Below are 21,183 nucleotides of genomic sequence, written 5' to 3' on the forward strand. Positions count from 1 at the left end.
GTATGTATATATGTGCATATTTACATATGTACAAACCAACCGTGGACACAAACATCCCCGTGAGGCTCAATTTGAAGAATATCAAAAATCGAAAAATACATCATATCCAATTATTTATTTGTACATTAAGTTTGGATCATTGTGACATTACAGGAATCCTCAATGCACCACAATGGTCGAAAAAATATATATAAACAGAGAGCTAACAAAAATATATATATATATATATATATATATATATATACACAAACAAAAATACATTTAGCACAATCATAAAAAACAAAACATTAAAATAGTAATATATAATATATTTTATATATATGTATGTATGTACACATTTATCTATATAATACTATACATATATGTAATATGTAGAGAAAAAACAACATTGGGACACATTTAAGCGTCTTTTGAATCGTTTCATGCGCTGCTTAATATCAAAGGGAATGAAAATCTGATGGGAAATGGCTCGGGATCAGTTTCCACAGGCTGGCAGTAATCTTTGTGGGATTTTCCTTTTTTAATGTGTTTTGATTGCAGATTTTCCAAGAGGTCTCCCCGTATAAAACAATATTTTCGAGAGAGAAAAAAAAATTGTATTTATATATGATTTCGTTTCGATTGTTTCAGATGGCGGTGAACCGATGATGATGCAAAATAGCTGAGGGCCACATTTCGATGATTCGTTGCGCGGGGGGATATCGCCAAGATGCAGTACGGAAGCGGCATCAAAAAGAGCATCAAGGCGAAAAATGGCGAATCGAAAATGCATCCGGAAAACTTTGGACGGAAAACGAGCGGAGATTCGCCGACGACGTGCTGCTTTTGCATAAAAACGAACAAAGCCAAAAGGAAAGGACTGGTGACAGGAGTGGTAACCAATATAGGCATATTTGCTCTGCTGCTGGCCTACACTCTGCTGGGGTCGTTCGTGTTTTTGGCAATCGAAGGCGGCGCTGCCAAGATGCATCAGAAAACGCTGGCAACTACTCTCTACCAACAGCAGATGAAGGACAAGGATACGAATAAATTGGCAACGGGACAGAACAACACCGCTTCTCAGGCTAGCGCCGAGTTGAGGGCGAAAACTGTCGAGAACATATGGGAGATAACGGTTTCTTTGAACATTTTGTACAAGGAGAATTGGACGAGATTGGCCGCTCAAGAGATAGGGAGGTTTCAAGAGCAGCTGGTCCAAAAGGTGGCCGCCGAGCTGGCCGGACAGGGAAACAACGGATCTCCTTCTGGGACCGGAAGAGCTTTGGAAGCTGCCGGAAGTGGAGCGCAAGCAGACGAGTTCGAGTGGAACTTCGCCAAGGCTTTTCTCTACTCTCTCACCGTCCTCACTACAATAGGTAAGTTAAATGCTTAACTAATATATACTATAAAACCGTACTACCTACATACAACTGCTTTTTCCACCCTCCTTTATTTATGTTTCACTTACGATTACAATTCAGGAAAAAGTTTGCCTCTTATCCGATCGTTTTCATACTTTGCCATATTGCTCATTTTGGTCATCAATATAAGTAAATGGATCCTCCGCCATTACGATAGAGATAAAATATCGTTTAATGGTGCTTACAGACTAAACCAACGACGATTTTGGGCCAACTTTTTAACCAGCAGTAGCGTACAAAATATCGAAATAAAAATTAAATTTTAAAATTGAAATTAAATATCAAAATCAAGCTAAAGAGCGAGATTGAGCTAAAATTAGATCATCGTTGATGTTTTGAATTACAACAATGTTTTGAATTATGACGATACGCATTTAAAACCAGAGAAATATTATAATTTCTCTGCTTACGAGCGAAAAAAAATATTGTTAAAGTCGTCACGAGATGTTACTGTATTTCTACCGTCGACGATCGATAAAAAAAAACAATTCATAAAAAAACGCGGTGTCGGATGTCGGTGATTTGTCAAAGGGTTTTTTTTCTTTCGTCGAAATAAAATTAATAATCACACATTATCCGATAAAATTTACCTCTGAAATGATTTAATTAATTGATTTATTTCGACGAGAGAAACAATTGAAGACTAAAAAAATTTCGTTTGATAAACCGACTACGTACCGGGTTGGGACCATCGCTTGGTCACCCATACTAACACATGATATATTCTCAGTAACTGCGCATTACGGGGAAGTAAAAATAATAATTCTTTGATTTTTTTTTCGATCTTAGTGCGTATCTTCGTAAGTCAAAACATCTTCGACAAACAAAAGTCGAGGATTACCTGTATGTGATTGATGATGATCTAATTTTAGGTCAATCTCGAAAATTTATTTAAATTGGGCATGTTCTGTTTTAACTTTCAATATTTTATTTTAATTTTAATATATTGATTATAATTTTATTTTGATATTTGAATTTAATTTTAATATAATAATGATATTTTTAATTTTGATATTTAATTTCAATTTAATTTTTATTTCGATATTTTGTACGCTACTGGTTTTATCCTGCTGGTTAAAACGTTGGACCAAAATCGTCGTTGGTTTGGTCCGTACGCAGCATTAGACGCGTTTGAAGTTTGCAAGTTTTAAATCTGGGTGACGTCTATGTAGTCTTTAGTTTTATACACAGATGGCGGTAGTAAAATTAAATTATTGGTATTTTTATTCAAGATAATAATTTATATATCTTAATATTATATACAAAACTAAAAAAGAGGTTTGTTTTTAAAAAACTTTTTTTTACTAGTCTATTTTTTCTACGGGAAAAATAATTATTGTTTAAATCCATACATTTGATTAATAGTGTTACGTACGTCGCGGATTAAGCGAATAAATGTTACGTACGTCGCGGATTAAGCGAATAGAATCCCAGAGACTGTGTGACCGAACCTATGGGACAGGATTATCTGTAACGGATATCTATTAACTAAATGCATACCGTGAGACCGGTGTAAGTGGTTTTAGGGATTAGCGACAAGCTAAGTGCATGAAAGCTAGACAATGATTGCACTTCTCATACCGTGGGAATACATATCCGAATACGTGACTATACAGTTGGTAAACAGATTAGACGTCCTGAGAGATCTACCCCTTATAAGGCGGTACGTAAGCGATATCAGGTCATTCTGGACTTAGCAGTGACACTGCGTGTATCTCCTGAATCATCAATAAATGCTGTGACTCGACTGTTGGCCTTTTACTTGGATCCTCCACCCACCCCTACGCAACAATAGCAACAATATACATACATGCATTTTCGCATAATTATGTCCTTTTATATTATGTACGTACAACGAAGAAGATGAATGAGACGAGCCTAAAAATCCAGCCGAATGAAGCTGTTCCAAGCCACTGGGCAAGATGAACCGCACATACATATGTATAAACATGTGTAGGTATACATACATACATATGTATAAATAGAATTTGAAGTCGACGTTGTATAATTTGATTCGAGTCAGATAGATGATTCGCAATTTGCGAATTGATGAGCAAATAATCCCCGGAGGAGAAACTGAGTCGAGTCGAGTCATGGGCTGATTTCCTCTCCTCTCCTATCGTGTGTATAGAGAATGTGAAAATTAATATCCGACATTTGTACAGGTTGGATTGCGGTCGTTAATAATGTTCAACATTTCCACGTTGTTTCATTATTAACGAGCGTAATTTATTCTGTCGCCCATCACACACTTCTTGCGGCCGCGTCGTGACATTCTCTTCTCTTTACCCAAGCTAATTAAGAGACTCAACCAGCTCGATTCACTATTCTTACGCTTTCTCTTCACAGGCGGAAAATTTACATTTTGTTTTTGTTGATTTCATTGATTTCTTCGACTTGTCACAAGTCTCAAAACGCCAAATTGGTGTTTCAACATGGTGGGCTTTGTAATTATATGTATGTATGTATGCAGTCATCGATGGTTATTTATAGGATCAGTGAGTGTAATATGTGATAAATACATACATATGTATGTATGTATACGTACCTATAATACATACATATGTAGATACAATACAGTGCGATATTATTGTTGTTTATTAAGTATGACACGACACGAGACGAGACGTCTCCTCTTGGGTTGACGCGCATTCAATGTCTGTACAATGAAAATAACTTCTCAGTATACGTACTCGGCATATTTTTCTTTTGTCAGCGAATGGAAAGAGTTCCCTTTGTTGCTTTAATGTACACACACACACACTCGTGTTTATAGGGGCGTTTTATTTATTTAACATACCCAAAACGTGGGTTCGCACATTTCTCATATTATTTAATTCATCACCATTTTCCCATCTCTCACTTACATACATACATATGTATGTAGGTACATATGTAGACGGATTTTCTCGCTCACAACATTTTTACAAGCCTCTTCTTTATTTCACTTCGCTCATTGGTCTGACAACATATGTATATTATATCCGACATTCTTCCGATAGTTTTGAAACTTTGCCATTTTGCGCGGTTCGGTCAATAATAGATATTCAAATCAACTCCGCCAATGCGAAAAATAATCGTAATAGACATGTTTAAGAAATACAAAAATTTTGACCATCTTGACGTCTTGTGGTAAGTAGAATTATATATTTCCCTTTCATCCACCCTCTCGTTTTGTCGGATTTTAATTGTTTAAACGCCTATAACTATTTCTTTTCACATAATATTTTATAACGTTTGCATTATAGGTTCTCATTATCTTTCATGTATTTATATATACATATTTACTCTCTTATTATCGAAAAAGTGCAAAAATCATTTCTTCGTTTTCTATATAAGTTAGAGTTTGGGTATTACCTATATCTCTATCCTACTCCCTTTCCTTTTGGGCATGCTTGGGTATAATTCCCTTGAACTTCGGAGAAACTTCTCGTTAATTCGTTTCGTTCTCCAGCTACTGCGTGGTAATACGTCATGCCCGTTGTTGCTGGAACAATTGGGACTTTATGTACCTAATAATTATGTGCGTGGTAGATATCATAATTTAATGGTTGTACCTTCTGCTCGCACAGTTCTTTTTCGAATGGCTCCTATACCTAGAGCTATTCGACTTATCAATGAAATCGTTGCTGCCGTCCCTGAATGTGATATTTTCCACCTTAGGGAGCGTAGATTATCGGATGTTATTTTAACATATTTATCTGGTAACCTGCGCTCATCATTACTTTCTTAATTTGAATGTGATGTATGAGTGGAATCTTAATCTACTCTCTTCCATTTGGACCTCTCTGTGAGTTTATTTTTTATTCATATTTTGTTTGATTTATTTTACTTTTTCTTTCTCCTTTGTACATTTTTATGTACTATTTTAATTGTATTATTATTTACTTTTATTATTATTATTTTATTTTACGATGTTTTCTGCTTATATCTTTGTTAAATGTAGGCCATTGTGGCGCATTAGGTTCTTCCTGTAATGCCACAATGGTCCAAAACTATTAATAATAATAATAAATAATAAATAATATTTTTTCACTTCACTCATAGTGCTAATAATAAATGTTTATATTGTAATAGTGATAAATCTATATTGTATATTTATTTTTATGTTTATATTGTAATAGTGCAACAGTTTGTATGGCGACGATATCGATTATTTTTCAGTTCTTTCATCATTTCCAGATCCGGATGCCTTTTTCAATTCCGGATCCCGATTACTGTTTCAGTTCCTGATCCCGATTACTGTTTCAGTTTCGGATCCCCATAACTGCTTCAGTTGAGTGAGTGAATGAATCGAGTTCGGTATTCGAAATCGAATCTTTCGGTAAGGAGTAGTAGAAATACGTGTATATCGGGTGGCGGATGGGCGTCATCGTGTCATTAGCGACGATGATGGATCGGAGTCGTAATCGAGAGGGTTAGTGCGATTTTCCGCGATTTTCCGCGACTCTGCCTCTAAGCCAATCTTCATTCCGCGGATCAACATGGCCGCTCACGGATCAGCTTGTCCAATTTCTGTCTTCGCGAAACCATTTTTTCATTTTCGCCGACGCTGATTTCATTTGACGTCCGCCATGTTGATGGATGGCCGGCGTCTGAAACAGAATAAACCGTTCTCTTTTTCCATCTCTTCGTAATTTCCCCCCCCCCCCCTTCCCAACCCCCGGCTCCTGATTTCGGAGATACCTATTCGCTCGTCGAGCAACGGGTGAATATTTCGGATAAATATTTTCACCGTGATATATGATGAAGGATGACTATCTTTTCCATGGGAAGAATTTTCATTCTATTCCGTAGTGAAAAAAATTCGATTTGGCGATACTCGGATGAAATGAAAAAAAATTACTATATACCTACCTACGTACTTTTGTACTAAGGTTAGATAAAGATATTGTTTTATAAAAATAGTTAATAATAATATCGCTATCTGTATGTCTGTCTGTCTATCTGAGATAACGCTCATCGTACTATATCAGTCGTTTCAATTTGACATACATATGTACGTCACGGCTAAATCACTACAAAAACGTATACATGAATACAATATCAAAAGAAAAAACTTCTATATTTACTGTTCGATACCAATGTTTTCCCTAGGCAAATATATGGTGCTAAATCTCTGAGAATTAACCGCCATCTATTAATAATGTATTTAATTAATTAATTAATTTTTCTATCGGTCTTTTATATTGTTTATATAATATGTACGGTTGGTAGTTTTTACCATTTCTTTTTTTACATATACATGTGTAGGTTAGAGGATGTATCAATAAAGTCAGAGGTTTTATTTATGGGTTGGGTCACCTTTTCACGCGTTGCGTAAACATTTGTGGGGGGGGGGGAAGCGAGGTGAATATGGAAAAACTACCGCGGGGAAATTCGGTTTTCCCGCGGGAGCTTTGCCGTGATTTTCCGCGTCGCGATGCTTGCACAAGTTGGGCTCGCGTGAGAAAACAAACCGGAAATTTATACACCGGAAGCGGAGGGTTTGCACGATTTATTCGAATATTAACGTGGAGGGGAGGCTGCGTCAAAGCGATCCCGTTTCGGTCCCGCTCGTTTGACGTTTCACATTATTTCACTTAAACGGACGTCTGATTTATGCGTGCAAATACTCGACCTCTCGCCTACCTGCCCTTATTTACGACTTCAGATTATATTGACACTTACCTACCTATGTACCTATGTACATATGTACTTATGTATCTTGAACGAATGTTTAAATAAATAAATCTCGTTTTTTTACTCGCTCGTTCAAGCACAACGTTCGTTGATTTTGCACTTTTTTGGTTTCTTTTGTTTAAAAATAAAGAAATTAAATTAAAAACATTTTCAAACAAGTTATTAGTGTGAATGAATTGATGTGTAATGAGTGTAATGTTGAGGGGTGGTGTACAGGCGTCGTGTGTATACTTTAATGTACAATAAACGTATAAGGTTGACTTTAGATCGCCTTTAATTTCTCTCTCCTGCAATCCTCCCTATATCTCGACTCCTACATTAATATGATGACATTCGGGGAGTTTAAATTCTGAGAAATGATACATAGACTTTTATAATTCGGAGTCAACTTTTTCAAAAACTCCTTGACCCTTTGAATGCTGACCAACGCCGATCGGCGTTTTGCTAACAATTCCATAAGCCTGAAAAACGAAAATTTTGAGCATGTACAAAGAAAACAAGAACGCTACCCGCTAAGCCTTTCCAGGTAGCATTGAAAAAAAAATGCATTTGAACATGGGTTGTGTAATATGTGTCATTAATTTTTCAACATTTAGAAAGACTAGTTTACATCGGGATTTCTGAATTTATAACTATAGCAGAATTTTCCGATGGATAATTTAGCTAGCTGCTGAGTATTTTAGATTGTGGCTTGGCATTTAGATTGTGAGCATTACATTTTAACAACAATGAAGAAGATGGAACTAGCTTTGGAAAAATACATTCATTAATAAACTTCTTTTGTTTGTTTTATATTGTTGCAAGATATATTAGAGTCTAAACACACCTTTATAAAGCTCGAAATCCTCAGCGGTAGTTATCTAGGGTAGTGATATAGGGTTTGTTTGGATTAGCTACAATTTTTATACCTGCTTTATATTGGATTTAAAAATAAATCTATTTAGAAATGTTGGCCAAATTTTCAGCGTGGCGGGCTTTCAACAGAAAAGTCGTCAGCACTCAAAGGGTTGAGGATCAAATATTTTTTTAAATTTCTAAAATAATACTATACAAATATTTGATTTCCAAAATGAACCTATTAATTTTTTAAATATTTGCGTGTTTGTGTTGAATTTTCCAGTCAAATTGAAATAATTCGGTTGCAATAAATCAAACAAAAACACTACAGAAGAACGCGATAATTAATAAATGAACAAAGAAAACAAAAGGGTGGGAATTGGAAGGAGGGTGAGGAGGGGGGGGGAAAGGACCAAAAATGAATAAATTCCATTCGAGAGGGGAATTATTGTTCAGAGGCTGAAACGAACCGCCATTCGCGAAAGCTAAGAGAAATCATCAATTTTCTTATGTACCGTTCAATTACCCCTTTATCAAAGAATAAATAAAATTTCACGGTATCTTCAACGCCCATACTTTTACTACATAGCTTAAATCGAAGCCATTCGGAATGGATTTTATAAAACATTATTATAAAAGCATGCTATGGTGATAATATGTCATTTAAATACATATACATATATATGCATATCAAAAAAAATAAATAAATAAATAAATATATATATATATATATATATATATATATATATATATATATATATATATATATATATATATATGTTTATATATATATATATATATATATATATATATATATATATATATATATATATATATATATATATATAAATATATATATATATATATATATATATATATATATATATATATATATATATATATATATATATATATATATATATATATATATATATATATATATATATATATATATTAAATCACCGTGTCTCAGCGAATCTCTGTGTATTTTAGCATTGGTCGTTTGCGAAATGTCTACTTCGCAACACGAAAGCTGCAGAACTAGCTTTTTCCACAAGTATACATCATTAGGAAGACTTAAACAGCTTTTGGCTTTTTGAATTGGGTCCATCATTTTGATAAACCTATATTTAATTTATCTCGTTGAAACTGAAAGTGGGTGTGCGAGTGGAGATCAGTAATATAATATACAAATGTTTGTATTATAGATCAGTGCTACTCAAACTATGGTCCGCGACCCATTACTGGTCCGTAATTAAAAAAATAAAACAATAGCTTATGTCAGAACTATTTCAAAATATAGACTGGATAGCCAAGTGACCTTAACCTTAAGAATTTCATTCCAAGTGACCTTAAGAATTACCTTAACTTATCCATGCAAGGAAGAATGTCATCTTGTTTCACAATGGCAGACAATACAGATGGGTTGAAACGAAAACTAAAAACATGGAAGATTCGTATTTCAAAATATTAGTTGTCATTTGACAAATTTATCAGAGCGATTCTATTTTCCACCAGATGCCGATCCACGAAAGGGAAAAGGATGGATACAAAATCCATTTTTGCCATGGAATGATGATATATCACGTAATTTGGAAGATAAACTAATTGATCTGACTGCAAATCAAGAATTAAAAAAAATGCTTTGATACCACAACTTCACTTGCATGCTTTTGTATCAAATTAAAAGTAGAATTCCCATATATTTATGAACTTGCGGTGAAAACTCTTTTACCATTTGCATGAACATACCTTTGCGAGACTGGTTTCTCAACCATGAGTATAATTAAAACAAAACATCGTTATAGTGTGGATATTTATGATCCATTGCGTGTGGCATTGTCTTCGATTAAACCACAACTCGATAAGTTATCTACATAATAACAAATAAGCTCATATGTATGTCGCATTAGTTTTTTTTATTTTCATTTTTTATCTTTGTCTAAGTATATACATATTGTACTTCTTTGAATTCAATAAAACAAATTTTACTACTCAGATTTTATTTTATTTTTATTTGTTTACAAGTTTTCAACCATATACATATGTATAATCTATAACCTTTTTATTTTAAAATATGATGCTGGTCCGTGAGAATTTTGAGTAGCAATGTTATAGATAGCAGAAAAAGTTTGAGTAGCACTGTTATAGATAGATACATATGTAGGGTATGGTTTTGTAGCGGGGTATCGCTCCTTTTCAGTAAACGTCAGGGGTTTGCGGCCTGTCGTTTTCCATCCCCCGTGTCGTTTTCCCAGGACTGGCTGATGAATGAGCCGACGCCCAGTTTTGGGTTTTCTCCGGTCCCATGTTTTAACATAAATCGATTGTGTCGAGAAAACTCTATTGAAGAGTCGTCTGCAAAGTTAGAGACACGCGTATGCTACGATAACGAACGAAACAACGCACTGCATTGTATCGCCGAAACCTTAGCCATTCTATGTACATACATACATATCTACATATCCACATACATATGTACATGTACATACTATGTCGAGTGTGATAAAATACGTATCTGCAAAAAGTGAAAACGGATTTCAATTCAACTCATGACTATTCATTACGAGATGCCTGTCGTTTTACGCTGACTGTTTACACAATTTTATGAAAATAATTTAGCATTAACATTTTGCGTGGACATATGTATGTATGTACCTACATATTATATACATTTATATTTTATACCTATATATACATACATGCAAAAAAATTTACGAGACATGAATACATTGTGAAACAAGTTTATTACGATTTTTTCTATTTATTGTCAAGTACGTTTACAGCTTCAGAAAAACGATCGAGAAGAAAAAATATGTATGTGTTTGACGCGTGCGTTTTTGCACTTTTCTACATAGCAAGAATAATATTATCGATGGAAGATTTGAACTAGAAAATTTAGCTTCTTTCATCGCATTCGTTTGATTTTGAAATGCTTTTTATTATTACGAAATTATGTTCACAATACATCTTATATCTATTTTAATAGCTACTGATCTACTGATCATTTTCTATTTTACAATTTTAATTTAATTTGATTAGTAATCACAGTATTATATTATTCTAATGTTAATCTAAACAATCCTTATAAATGTTCATAATACATCTAATACATAACATTAATTAAAGACTCTCTAAAGTCGATGACCTAAAGCAGATTGTGTTTAGGTAATCTTAGGTAAACCTGAAGGTTATAGACATTTTGTTGTAATCACCGAGACTCTTCACAAGTGTGTTAGTATGGTTATTAGTGATTCTGTTATAGAATCTACTGGTTAGTTTGTTAGTAATGTCTGTAACAAACGGAATATTATATATGGCATGCAGTTTTTTCAGGTTAGTATATATGGGTGTATTATAAATTATTTTTAGGGATTTATTTAGTATTACTTGGAGGTTGGAAAGGTTAGTATTCGAGGCGTTATTCCATACAGGTGAAGCATAGGTTAATAATGGTAATATGAGCGCGCATTCGTTTGATAACACTCTGTATATCAAAAAATCTAACTTGAATGTTAATTCATTCATGGTATAGGTATACATACAACACTTCCTTGAGGAACACTGATTATAAATTTGATATGTTTACAAGAGTTTTCCGTCCAGACGTTTAGAAGCACATACATACGTATGTACATAAATAAGTAGGTATTATAAAATAGATAACCGCAAAGCTCGTTTTGAATGAAGTTGCAGAGCGATAAGAGGGGTTGCACCACTAAACCGCGCTTTAGAAATGGCCACCAAAGAGATCAGCCACTCGTTCTTTGGCTTTGATCTCCTCGTTTTGATGACACCCCATATGCTTTAACGATGTCTTTCCTTTCCTTTCCTTCGATCCATATACCTATTTATAATTTCGACATCTTTAGACCGGCGCAGCGCGTCAAGGATGTCCAATCCAAAGCCCCCTTTTCAGGTAAAGCTTATCAAGCGATATACATATTATATGTACCTGTGTAATACAAATCAATTTCATTTACTTTAACTGTTTAAAACAGAAATATATTTATGAACTTCTTTGGATAAAATGTAATATTTGCACATACATATGTACATACAAGTGTATCTATGCATTGCACAATAAATACCTACATATATGTATATATTTATATTACATATATGTAGATATGTATGCATATACATATTAATACCATATTCTATGTGATTTAGCTGTGTGAATTATTAACGTACATAACTAAATCCGTATATATGTACATATTATATAATATGTATGAATGTACGACCGTTGCATTTCCGTTTCCTGTTTATTCAATATCAACATTGTTTTCGTTACGAGCATACATATCATGTATATGTATGTACATACATAACAATATGACATTACATTTAGTATTTCTGCTTTAATTCATGTCTGAGGCTAAGTTTTATTTTCTATTGAAAATACAGTACGTAATATTCATCTTTACGTTATTTTTCCTATCTATAAAAGCATAGATACGTACAAATGCACATAAACAATTTAAAATAAAAACAGGTATAAAGATTTTTATATACATAGTTATAGTTTAAAATGTATGCCAAATGATCGGTACTTATGTACGTACATACTAAGACTTTCAATCCCGGCATCCCGGTGTTTTCTGGTACCGTGAATCCCGGTGCTGAATACCGGGATTACGGTGCTGGCAAAATTTATTTAAAAATATTATTTTTACAAAAATAATAAAGAAAAAACATAAAACAACTTTATATAATGAAAAATGGTGGGATGAGCAATGACAGAATCGATCACTGATGTCTGTGTGTCTGTGTGAGTGTTTGTATGTGTGTCTGTACGTCAGTGTATATTGGGAATTTTTTGAACACCGTCCTATCGAACTGAAACTTAGTATCGGTTACTGAAATTATTATCGATACGACGTAATTTTTTTTCAAATTTTCAAGTTGACCGGAAATGGTACCTCCCATTATAGGTGTTCTCTTTTTTTTACTAGCCTCTTTTCAGCTTGCTTTTGATTTTTTCATCTAACAATATTTGGGTTCATATCCACACTCTTTTCTTTCGATGAATAATTACTAGACGGTACCAACTATTTGTAAAAAACGAATCAATCAATGAAAGTGATGTTTTTTACTTTATTTGATTACATTAAAGGATGTCTTTTATTTAATCTTAGAAAACTAGAAATGGATGCGAACCAAAAATTTAAAGAATTTAGCCAAGGAGTATTTCCAATTCCGGGATCCCGGGATTGGAAATTCCTATCACCGCAATCCCGGTGCTGAAGTAATCTTCTGGGATTGGAAGCACTAGTAAATACATGTTAGATGATCAGACTTGGATATTTGTGACTCCAGGTAGATCGTTTCCTATCAGATTTTGCCAATTTTTCTGATTTTACTGTTGAAATGGTTCCCGATTAAATTGATTACTATGTCACCACTATTTGAGTACGTGTACAATAAATTTATGAAAAATTCATTAATTTGCGAGTTTTCAGTGTCTCGTAATTGCTGCATTGTTTGTAATTGGCCTGTTAGGTCTTCTTGGTATATCTCTATGTAATAAAAAAAAATGTACATGTGTATAGTCCAAGCTACATATCTCTTATACATATATGTACATATGTACATACATATGTATGTATTGAAATAATGAATTGAAACTTTGTAAGGCCTGGCGTTTATAAAATGTTATAAAGGGTATATCGGCGTTGTTGTTAAAGGTAGTGGATGCAATAAATGTCGCTGGCCACGTGGGGACCATTTTCCGAGAGAAATCTCGTGGAAAATTCCGCATTACCGCTTATCATGCCCGCCTGTGGAAAACTGTGGAATTATGGTCCACGATCGTTACCCGCAAATGATCCTATTGTCCAATTACGATACGGGAGGTTGGGGGTTGGGGGAGAGGCCAATTTCAATATTTTTTGTCGGAACAATGCCGAGTTTACGGGTAAGAGAGGGAGGGGGAGGTTTCGTTTTCGACGTGTACATAAAATGTGTTCCGGATCACCGCATTTTACTCGTCATCGTTTTTGAAACACGCCCTCACACAAACACACAACACTTCACTTTGTGTTTCATTTTGTTTGTTGCCCCCAAACAATGAAAATATTCATTATTATTAATTTGTCAAATGCAAAAATTACGCCGAGTGATGATTCTTTTCATTTTGGGCCACACACACTGGAGTCAACATACATATGTATGTATTATATATGTATATTACACACTATCATTTTTCAAACGGACTGTATATTTGTCACTTATTTAAATATAAAGAAAATTGTTGTATTTTTTTAAATGTCGTTTTTAGAGTTCAAATTCAAAGTAATTAAATTGTTAATTAAATCTCCGCTGTAAAATTGCCGTTCGTAATTATACGTAACCTAACGTAGTAACGAACATATTATACATAGATCATATGGTTACTATTTTTAATGTATACATATGTACATATATAGTTCAAACTACCGACTTAAATTCACAATTACATATACATATACATATGTGTGTTCATATAATATGTACATATGTGTTGTGTTGTGTTAATGCGATTTTCCGGTATTAATCTATCGTACAGGTCTTTCATTTGACAAAGTCTCATGGTGTAATAATAATCTGCTACCAATACATATGTATGTATGTACATACATCTTACCAACAAATACATACATTTCGTGGTGAGGCGATTGTGTATATCGGCGGAAACATAAGTTTTAAATGGTTCGGTGACTATTTCGATACTAATAATAAACCTTGCCTATGATTCAAGTACCGTTGTGAATTTGGCGGATGTCCTGAGTGATATGATTTCATTTAAATTTATGTTGTTTTTGTTTTTATTTCTTGAATGCTATACTTTTTATTTATGTAATAGAACTTATGGTTTGTTTTATTTTATTCCTACACGTGAACCATAAAAAAAACTAAGTGATGTTTCTGCCGGTATACAATTTACACGCATTTTTTTCAAATACATACACAAGCTATTAATACAAGATAATGCTGCGTACGGACCAAACCAACGACGATTTTGGGACAACGTTTTAACCAGCAGCATAAAACCAGTAGCGTACAAAATATCGAAATAAAAATTAAATTTAAAAATTGAAATTAAATATCAAAATTAAAACTATTATTATTATATTAAAATTAAATTCAAATATCAAAATAAAATTATAATCAATATATTAAAATTAAAATAAAATATTGAAAGTTAAAACAGAACATGCCCAATTTAAATAAATTTTCGAGATTGACCTAAAATTAGATCATCAACAATCACATACAGGTAATCCTCGACTTTTTTTTTGTCGAAAATGTTTTGACTTACGAAGATACGTTCTAAGATCGAAAAAAAAAAATCAAAGAATTATTATTTTTACTTCCCCGTAATGCGCAGTTACTGAGAATATCTCATGTATGGGTGACCGAGCGATGATCGCAATTTTAGTCTTCAATTGTTTCTCTCGTCGAAATAAATCAATTAATTAAATCATTTCAGAAGTAAATTTTATCGGATAATGTCTTCAATTGTTTCTCTCGTCGAAATAAATCAAATAATTAAATCCATCTCAGACGTAAAATTTATCGGATAATGTGTGATTATTAATTTTATTTCGACGAAAGAAAAAAAAACCCTTTGACAAATCACCGACAGATTTTTTTGTTAAATGTTTCATCGACGGCGGAAACAGTAGTATATCGTGACGACTTTTAATAAGAAATAACAACAAGGTTTTTTTCGCTCGTAATCAGAGAAATTATAATATTTCTCTGGTTGTAATGCGTATCGTCGTAATTCAAAACGTTGTTGTAATTCAAAACATCAACGATGATCTAATTTTAGCTCAATCTCGCTCTTTAGCTTAATTTTGATATTTAATTTCAATTTTTTAATTTAATTTTTATTTCGATATTTTGTACGCTACTGGTTTTAAAAGTTGGTCCAAAATCGTCGTTGGTTTGGTGCGTACGGACCATAAGACTTGCTGAATTAAAAGATCTCTACCTCATTTTGATTCCAAAGATGAAATAATATTGGTATTAAAAAAAATGTATTTGAGGAATGACAATAAACAAAATTCGACAATGCATAGACATATTTTAAAAGGTCAAAATGAAATATTGTTTAAAAAAAATATACTGAAATAAAATAAAAGACAATTTAAACATTATTTCAATAACAAATGTATGACAATATAAACTATAAATATATAAAATATGTGGGATTTCATGATTAGGATTTCAATCAAAATTGTAATGTAATGTAATTAAATATTACTTAAAGCCTTGGGTCGCGTAAGTATGTATGTAATGATATAAAGGTTTGCAATAAACTAATGATATAATAGTTTGCATGTGCGTTTGGGGTCTAACGGTGTTCAATCAGTCAAAATCTCGAGTTTGAATTTTCGCATGATCACAAAACTTCATGTACAAACATATGTATTATTACTACATAGAAAAAGTAAAAACATTAGTATATTTTCAGAAGTTGAACAAAGCACATGTGTACAAGTTCGGATATGTACATACATACATATGTTTCGAATTCGATTTCGATACTTTTGATATCCGAAAGTTAGGGAGTGTTTATAAATAAGGGGGAGAGACGGCCCCGAGCCGAGAGCATATTGTGGGGTGGGGAGGGGTGGTTATTTATGAGTCAGGCGTCGAGCTTTTGCGAAATAACTGCCACATATTTTACACACTTAACTCACCTATAAATAATTATCAGAACCTTAATTAAATGTGCCCGTGCGTATGTATAGGTAGACAGAAACTGCGTATGTATAGTTTGGTTGTTTGTTTGATTGGAAATTCTGTTGCAGGTTATGGAAGTATCGCTCCTCGCACGGCGCTGGGCAAAGCCGTCACCATGGGGTATGCCGTGCTAGGGATCCCCCTGACGCTGCTGTACCTGAGCGTGGTGGGAACTCTTCTCTCCAGGCTGGCCAGGAGTGTCTTCTCCAGGGCACTTTGCTGCTGCCTGTGCACCAACTGTGGCTACTGCTGCTACGACGAGGCCAGGATGGCAGACAAGGAGAGGAAGAAGAAGCTGCACAGGCAGCACACCGAGCACACCACTCACCAGCTGATGCAGGAGCCGTACTATGTCAGGTCTCCTTCGGGCACCATCATATCCGCAGCGCAAGCTCATGCCCACAGGACTCAGTCCTTATCATCGCCCACCAAAGAAAAGCAGCCGTCTTTTCTGAGGGACTGCGATTCCCTGAGCTGCGGCGACACGGACTCCAAAATATCCTTCCGAGGACTTTCGATCTTGGCTCCGGTGCTGCTTTGCCTCATCATGATAGCTTCGTACATCTTCATCGGAGGGTTCGTGTTATACAAGATCGAGAACTGGAAGCTGCTCGACGGGATTTACTTCTGCTTCATGAGCCTGAGTACGATAGGGTTCGGCGACCTGGTGCCGGGTTCGAGTCCGCACTACAAGAAACGCGACTCCAATGGTACCATATGGTTCTGTTCGATTTACATCATATCCGGCCTGGCGTTGACGGCCATGTGCTTCAACGTCCTACACGACGAGATCGTCCATCGGTTGAAGCATCAGGAGAGGATGTTGCGTGCCAGCGTCCAGAGAGCCTTGAAGCAGGATCTGAGCAGCCGTCAGATATCTTGACAATACAACGGCGAGGAGACGTTGACCAAGTCGGAGAGATTGTACCAGAGGAATTTAACCGAGGAGACTCTGCTCGGCTCGACTCATTCCAATACGGTGGCTTTCAATACGCCAGATTCGGACCTGGACGGGATGATGCTGAAGGATTGCTCCAAGGATGGAACGATCACAAGGGAGCCCAAGCCCACCCCGTTGCCGGAAATGTTGAACCACGTGACGGGCACCCTCTCCAGATCCGGGGTTTATACGGTCAAAGAGGAGCCGGAAGTTGAAGATGTCACTGAGATGTAATACCGACAGTGTGTAACTTTTTTATAAAAGCCATCCGTTCATCATTTCTTCATCATAATTTAATTCGCATTGGAATCAATGCAATGTCTACACTGTATCGTATATTTCTTGTATGTACAATTTAATTTTAAGTCGCATTACAACAAATTCCAATTATATATACCTACATACATATTATATAGTGTGGTATACATTTTTTGACAAATAGGTTAATAGAGATATGTACATACACACATTTGTTCTAAATATAACATATACATATTCACGTGTATATGTAAATATATACACGTGATCGGTGTCCGTCACTCCAAGGAAAGTGAGTTAATGGAAAGTCGAAAGATGGAAAAAATTAAAATTTATTCGTTGACTCGTCGTTAGCGTAGATCGAAGAGATTAGAAAGATTGTGCCAGGGTTACATTATGATGAAAGAGATAGATAACCTCGACCTACGGTAAAGACGAGTCGACGAATCGATTTTAATTTTTTCCATCAAGTCACTTTCCTTGCAGTGACCCAGACCCACACGTGATACGTTTTATGAAATGTTAATAACCACGATACATATATATAAAAATAATTAGTGTAACTAATGGATTTAAAATATCATTGCGAAATATAAAAATACCACAATATGTATGTATGTATATGTATTTGATTTTTGCATAAAATATTTTGAGTGCAAACATCGAATGCATATTTTATATCATTTTGATTTGAAAACTTTCAAAACACAGGAACTTCACCGGGGACGTCATTTCAGCTATTCCCAGGGGAGGGGCAAAATTTTTGACCAGTAAGTAATGACTTTCTAGGGGGCGAGGGTGTGTTATATTAAATAAATGAGTGTATATGAATTTTAATTATGTCATTTATTTATTTATATATAATATTTTTATCAATAAAATTAATAGTAAAATAATTTGCGATTTGGTTTGTTGGTTTAGAATTTAAGTATGTTAGAATTCATAATAATACATTAAACAACGTGGATAGTCCCGTTCAAATCTAGGGGGGCCGGGCCCCCCCCCCCTCTCAAATGATGCCCCTGAGCTTCATACACGAATGCAAGAAAATTTTAAGTTCTTATGTCTTGATTGGGATTAAATAAAAAACAATTTTAACATTTGTAAAATGTCTTAACATCAACATCATACATATTATCTAATATAATCAACGTAATTAAGCTTCGAATTGACTGATCGGAATTGATTGTTTTTCGTTTCATTCAATTTGTATTTTAAAATAGAGAACAACACCAGCGACGTTTTTTTATGAATGTTGTGTATAGGAAAATTGGAGTCGATTCTAAAGTAAATTTAACAATCTTAAATATGTATAAGAAGAAATATGTATGTCACGTAACGTGAGTTTTTTTTTTTGTAGATAGTTTACAAAGCGAAAATTTTATATTTAATCCATAGATGGTGTTATAACAGTAGACGTTTTAATTTATTAAAAAAAATAATGTATGTACCTACATATTATTATATATATTATAAAGTAATTAAAGCAATTTAAAATGAACACTTTTCTAAACAGTCAATTGCATCTTCACGTCCCGTCGTGGAGATGTGTGTGTGTAAGGCGAAGTTTCAAGTTTCGACTTAATACTGACACATTAAATAATAGGTACGTATAATTACATTTAACTAATGTAAAATTGTCGATTCCTCCATAAAATAATGTAAAATGTAAATATTACTGAAATATATTACACATACATAAATACATATATGTAATATGATAATCCTTAATACGTTTTTGTATGTCCGTGTTTATTGTATAATTTTTTGAATTATTTTATTTGTGAAATTTTTATAATACATATATATATCTTTCGTGTATGATGGATTTAATGTGAGAAATTGATTTAATAAATAAAAACTTAACTGGAATATATTTTTAATATTTTGTAATTGATATACTTAGTATAGTAGGTGTTTGTGTCAAAAAAGGTGTAGGTAGGTATACATATGTACATATTTCGTCCATTCGGGATTTTTCCGTAGGTATAATACACTGGGATGTTGCGAGTAATTTTGTGCGAAATGAAAAAGTTTTCGAGGTGTTATTTATTCGCTTGAAAAGTGTGCGGTTTATATAAAAGAAGTCGTCTCTGGGGTAATATGATCGATCTCACCCGGGAAATTTATTTACGGGACCATAAAATTCGGGAAAATAGCACCTTAGCCCCGGCAGGGCGTATAAGGTTGAAAAATAATTTTCGAAACGATTTGGAAAAAAGGTGAGGGTTGATGAGGCACATAAACTTGCTTCGAAAAAAAGAGCTTTAAAAGCGCCCCTAGAATCAATCGCTTATATCGAAAACCGTTCCTATACATGTGTATATATATGTACATATGCATGAAATGACGATACTCTTCTTGTGAGTGATGAGAAAATTTATCTGGGTTAATTGTTTTGCTTAATTGAGTATTTAATCGATGCGACTTTCAAACTACATACATAAATAGTACATAGAACGTACGTAGAAGCATTCTTTAGAGTTCTTACAGAAAAAAAGTGAACGTTCGAGTGGTCGTCGGTTACAAACATTTTCAGGTACAGTTTGTAAGTAGGTTTGAAAAACGAATGTTTAGAAAACAATAATTCATAAATATTTGTCTTTTTTGTTCGTCGATTTGCAACCTCTATTATCGCAGCTCGACAATGATGCTCCATTGCAAATTTTGCACAAAGCGGTGTGGCGTAATTGTCTGTCGAGAACATTTCCCATTTATACCAAGTTCAAGTAATTGGAGTCAGAGCAGGTAATTAAAACAAAGATTCTACGTAAGACAGTGTTCGTGTCACTTCTACTCTGTATTGTAATATTGTACAATGCCTCTCTGGCTTGTGCCATCAACTTTATATAATTACATACGAACATACAATACCTACTAAGTTTTGATTTTTCAAACAAATGTACAATGTCATCAATGTCATCAATGGCCAGTATTATTGAATCAATTCGTGACAAATATTGATCACTAGATTCAACAAACAGATCTACATAGCTAAATCTGTTCAAAACATTAATATTATATGTTTAAAACGCCCAATGCTTTTCCGTTTGTTTGGTCTGTTTTGTAAAAATAATGCTAGTTTTATCAAAAAAGCACTCGTAGATAAAACTAATACATAGTACATGGTATCGATTTATCAAATCGAAGCGACGCGACGTGGATAGATAAGGTTGTATCGTTTCCATTACCAAAGTGTAAGTTGATTGGGTGTGTGTGTGTGTGTGTAGAAAAAGAATGTAATAAAATGGTTGGTATCAAGAAAATTTGTCCGTTGTAATTGGATAAAACATCGTGATGGGATCACAAAAGGGAAGAGTATTTCTCCAA

At 34.1% G+C, this 21,183-nt stretch overlaps 1 protein-coding gene across 1 annotated transcript; it reads left to right on the forward strand.

Annotated features, from left to right (window-relative positions):
- The first annotated feature begins 709 nt into the window (after window positions 1-709).
- LOC143910999 (potassium channel subfamily K member 18-like) lies at window positions 710-17,538 on the forward strand. Its single transcript, XM_077429697.1, has 2 exons — window positions 710-1,355; window positions 16,724-17,538. Exons 1-2 carry the CDS (start codon window positions 710-712, stop codon window positions 17,536-17,538), a joined length of 1,461 nt encoding a protein of 486 aa, XP_077285823.1.
- The last annotated feature ends 3,645 nt before the right edge of the window (window positions 17,539-21,183 follow it).

Source organism: Arctopsyche grandis, chromosome 1, assembly GCF_051622035.1.
Source record: "Arctopsyche grandis isolate Sample6627 chromosome 1, ASM5162203v2, whole genome shotgun sequence".
Taxonomy (NCBI): Eukaryota; Metazoa; Arthropoda; class Insecta; order Trichoptera; family Hydropsychidae; genus Arctopsyche; species Arctopsyche grandis.

Bases quoted from the DNA above. Each gene is read 5' to 3' on its own strand.
- LOC143910999 (XM_077429697.1), top strand. From the start codon at position 710: ATGCAGTACGGAAGCGGCATCAAAAAGAGCATCAAGGCGAAAAATGGC. The intron at 1,356-16,723 runs GTAAGTTAAATG...ATTCTGTTGCAG, and splicing joins CACCGTCCTCACTACAATAG to GTTATGGAAGTATCGCTCCT.